The 3,194-nt window shown below is 49.9% G+C and overlaps 1 protein-coding gene across 4 annotated transcripts in view; it reads left to right on the top strand.

Moving 5' to 3' along the window:
• Positions 1 to 3,194, top strand: part of DENND1A (DENN domain containing 1A) — a 344,343-nt gene that overhangs the window by 205,140 nt on the left and 136,009 nt on the right. For all 4 annotated transcript variants that reach the window (XM_019510878.1, XM_019510876.1, XM_019510880.1 and 1 more), the window contains exon 11: positions 1,597 to 1,642. In XM_019510878.1, coding sequence (XP_019366423.1) covers positions 1,597 to 1,642 — 46 coding nt within the window. The remainder of the gene's footprint in view (positions 1 to 1,596; positions 1,643 to 3,194) is intronic.

Raw genomic sequence — 3,194 nt, 5'->3', positions numbered from 1 at the left:
TCTACTAGGTCCCTTCTGACCCTAAATCTATGAAACTATACAGGAACCAAGGGCAGTAAGACCCAGGGGAAGCCCAGCAGGCTCCAACAACAGCGGGGGCCGCCCACCCAGCCCCACCCCACATCCAGAAACCCCAGCTGGCGTTTCTGGGTTTGGAGCATGTGGCTGCCCAGCATGGGAAGCTCAGGTAAGGGGGGTGGCGGTCCTTCACAGTGAAGGAGCACGGGGGGGGGGGGGGCCCGCATGGGGCTGCAGTTGCTCGTGGCCTGCGGGGGGCTGCCTGTGCCCACTCCAGACAGCCCCATGCAGGCTGTGAGCACCGGGCATGGGAGGAGCTGCTTCCCCCCTGCTCTCAGCTTTTCCTCGAACTCCTTCCCTGCATGGAGAAAAGCAGCCCCTCACCCACCTTATGGCTGGCACCCCATGTTGCAGGTGCTTGCAGCTTGCACGGGGCTGTCCAGAGCAGGCAGCCCCAGGCAGGCTGTGAGTGGCTGCAGCGTGGGGCACCAGGCATGGGGTGGGGAGGGGCTGCTTTCTCCCCTCCCCCCTGCACTCAGCACTGCCTTGTAACCCAGCACCACTGCCAGGCTGGCAGTGGGGTGGGTTACAAGCTGGTGCTGAGCATGGGGAAAAGTGGCCCCCCGCGCCACAGTCGCTTGCAGCCTGCCTGGGGCTGCCTGGGCCTGCGCCGGACAGCCTCACACGGGGTGCAAGTGCTTGCAATGTGGAGCGCCGGCCATGGGGTGGGTGAGGGGCCGCTTTTCCCCATGCTCAGCACCAGCTTCTTCCCTGCCGGCGAGCAGGGGGTCGGGGCTGTGCGCTGCCTCTCACCTGGGGGGCACTGGGTGTGAGCAGGCGGAGAGCTAACAGGAGCACAGGGCCTGCACCGGTGTCCCAGGGCCAGTGCCAGAGGGGCCCAGAGCAGGTTGGCAGGAGCGCAGGGTCCCAGGCGGCAGAGGCTCTATGGAGCCGGGCCAGCTCCCCGCCCCCTTTGCTGGTGCAGCCCAGCCCGGCTCCACAGACCCTTGCCAGCTTGCGCCCTGCTCTGGGCCCCAACAGTGCTGGCCCTGGGACAGTGGTTTCAAGATAGTGACCAGGGGACGGGGCACCTGTGAAGGGGCGGGGCTACCCATGCAGCACTCAACAGCCTGCCAAAACTGGGTAAGCAGCCCTCGGCTCAAAATAATTGCCTGCCCCTGCTCTACATAATGCTACTAGATGACTCCGGGATCTACAGATATCCAGTGCTTTAGTTCTGGATCTCTTTGTCTGTGTACTGAGCGGTATGCTGTGAAGTCTCTGTGTTTGTTTAAAAATGGAACAAAATACAGATATTTGTTTGGTATTTAACTGCTATTGTTTAGGTGCTGCAGCTTTACCATGCAAGCTGTAACATGAATTCATTAAATAAAGAGAAACATTGGCTGAAAATGAAGAGATGGATATATTTTTCAGTTCAGAATCTGGATTTTTATTTTTGAATAAAATCTAACCCTGTATCCAGCATCTGCATTGCAGCTGATCTTGAAAGCAGTGTCTGTTAATTATCTTTGGCATTATCAGAATATAAACCAACTGTTTGTTTTTTCTTTGCAGTGCCCCAATGCCCTACCTCATTGGAATACACTTAAGTTTAATGGAGGTAAGTCTTCCTCACCAGCTCTGAGTAGTCTGTATTTCTGTGATTTAGTCCACAGTTCAAGTGGTTACATATGTGTTTAACTTGAACTTTAAATATGTGACTAATCCAGCTAACTGGAATTGGTCGTGTGATTTACACATTTAATTTTAATGTTTGTATCACAAAGCTTTACTTAGTTATTTTTGTAGTCCTTTGGGTAAACTGCCTTTTGATTCCATTTTCAAGCCAGATTCAGCAACTGGGGCATGTGGCATCCATCTCCTCACCTTGTGTGGTGTGAAGCTTATTTTATTTAAGCAGTTTGCCACAACTGCATGCAACTGTCTGGAGGGGCAGTTTGACTTTAGTAACATAAATAGGGACCAGGCTGTACTTCGCCTTTTCTAGACTGTTATAGAGTAGTCTTACTAGATTAACACCCAAAAGTTGTACAAGTGGGTAGCATCTGTGTTTCCAAAAGGTGTTGGATGGGAATATTTTTACCTCTGGTTATTCATGCCCTGTAATAGGGGCAGTCTGAAAAACATGTCAGTTCTGGGAGTGGGGAAGAGTTTTCTGTGGCTGGTGTTCAGAAAGCATGTAAGCCTCAGTACAGGTTAGGATTTTCCCAGCTTGGTGTCTAAGGAGCTACTGGTGCTCAGTAACTCTGTAAACTATCTCACTTGTTGTATGTCTTCAAGCACTCAAGTTTGAATGTGTGAGCTGTGCTGTACATGGTCTTACAGTGTAGCAGGCACTGAGATATGTTTCACATACAATAGTATATGATACAAAAATATTTGGAACCTACATCAAAACCAAGCATGGGTCATGGATTTCCTTTCCCCTGTATGTCCTAGCAGGGATCATCCATGGTTGTGTCGTCCCAAGAACCATAGATCCCTGTGCTTGTACTACTTTATAAAGCTCTATCATGCAGGGCAGCAACTCATAAACAGTTTCTTACAGTGGGTCAAATGGAGTGTGACATACACATTCAATTTTAAGGACCTTTAAAGTCGCACTTTGCTGAAAAGCAGCAAATTCTGTGGGCCCTGGAGCCACTCTCACTTTTAAATTAAAACTGTACTCCAATCTTTATCTCGCATATGATCACACACACTTGTGACAAGGAAACAAAACCCAAACAGTGTATTTTGAATCCAAGCAAGGTGTGGTGGATTGAGCATGAAGCTAGAAGCCAGGAGATTGGGAATTCTCATCCTAGCTGGTTAAGCAAGTCATGTAATCTGTGCGCCTTGGTTTCTTTATCTCTAGGACAGGGATGATAACAACAGGCATATTGTGAAGGCTGATGTTTTCACAGTTTTTTTAAAGACCATGCCATTCAGGCATTAAATAGCATTTTAGTTACCACACCAGAGCCTACAGCTGTTGATTACTTTTTCCCAAGTACAAGAATGGAATCACCTCTCCAAACCCTCTCCTGTGAGTTTCTGAAAATTATCTACCATGTAAATGTTGTTCTTATGTTGTAGCTAAGGGGTGGGCAAAATGCAGCCTGGGGGCTGGATGCGGCCCACCAGGTTATTCTATCCGGCCCATGGGGCTG

Source organism: Gavialis gangeticus, unplaced genomic scaffold (genome assembly GCF_001723915.1).
Source record: "Gavialis gangeticus isolate Ggan-Ray unplaced genomic scaffold, GavGan_comp1, whole genome shotgun sequence".
In the NCBI taxonomy this organism is placed as follows: Eukaryota; Metazoa; Chordata; order Crocodylia; family Gavialidae; genus Gavialis; species Gavialis gangeticus.
Note: the sequence above shows the minus strand (reverse complement) of the source record. Positions and strands in the feature narration are given on the sequence as shown.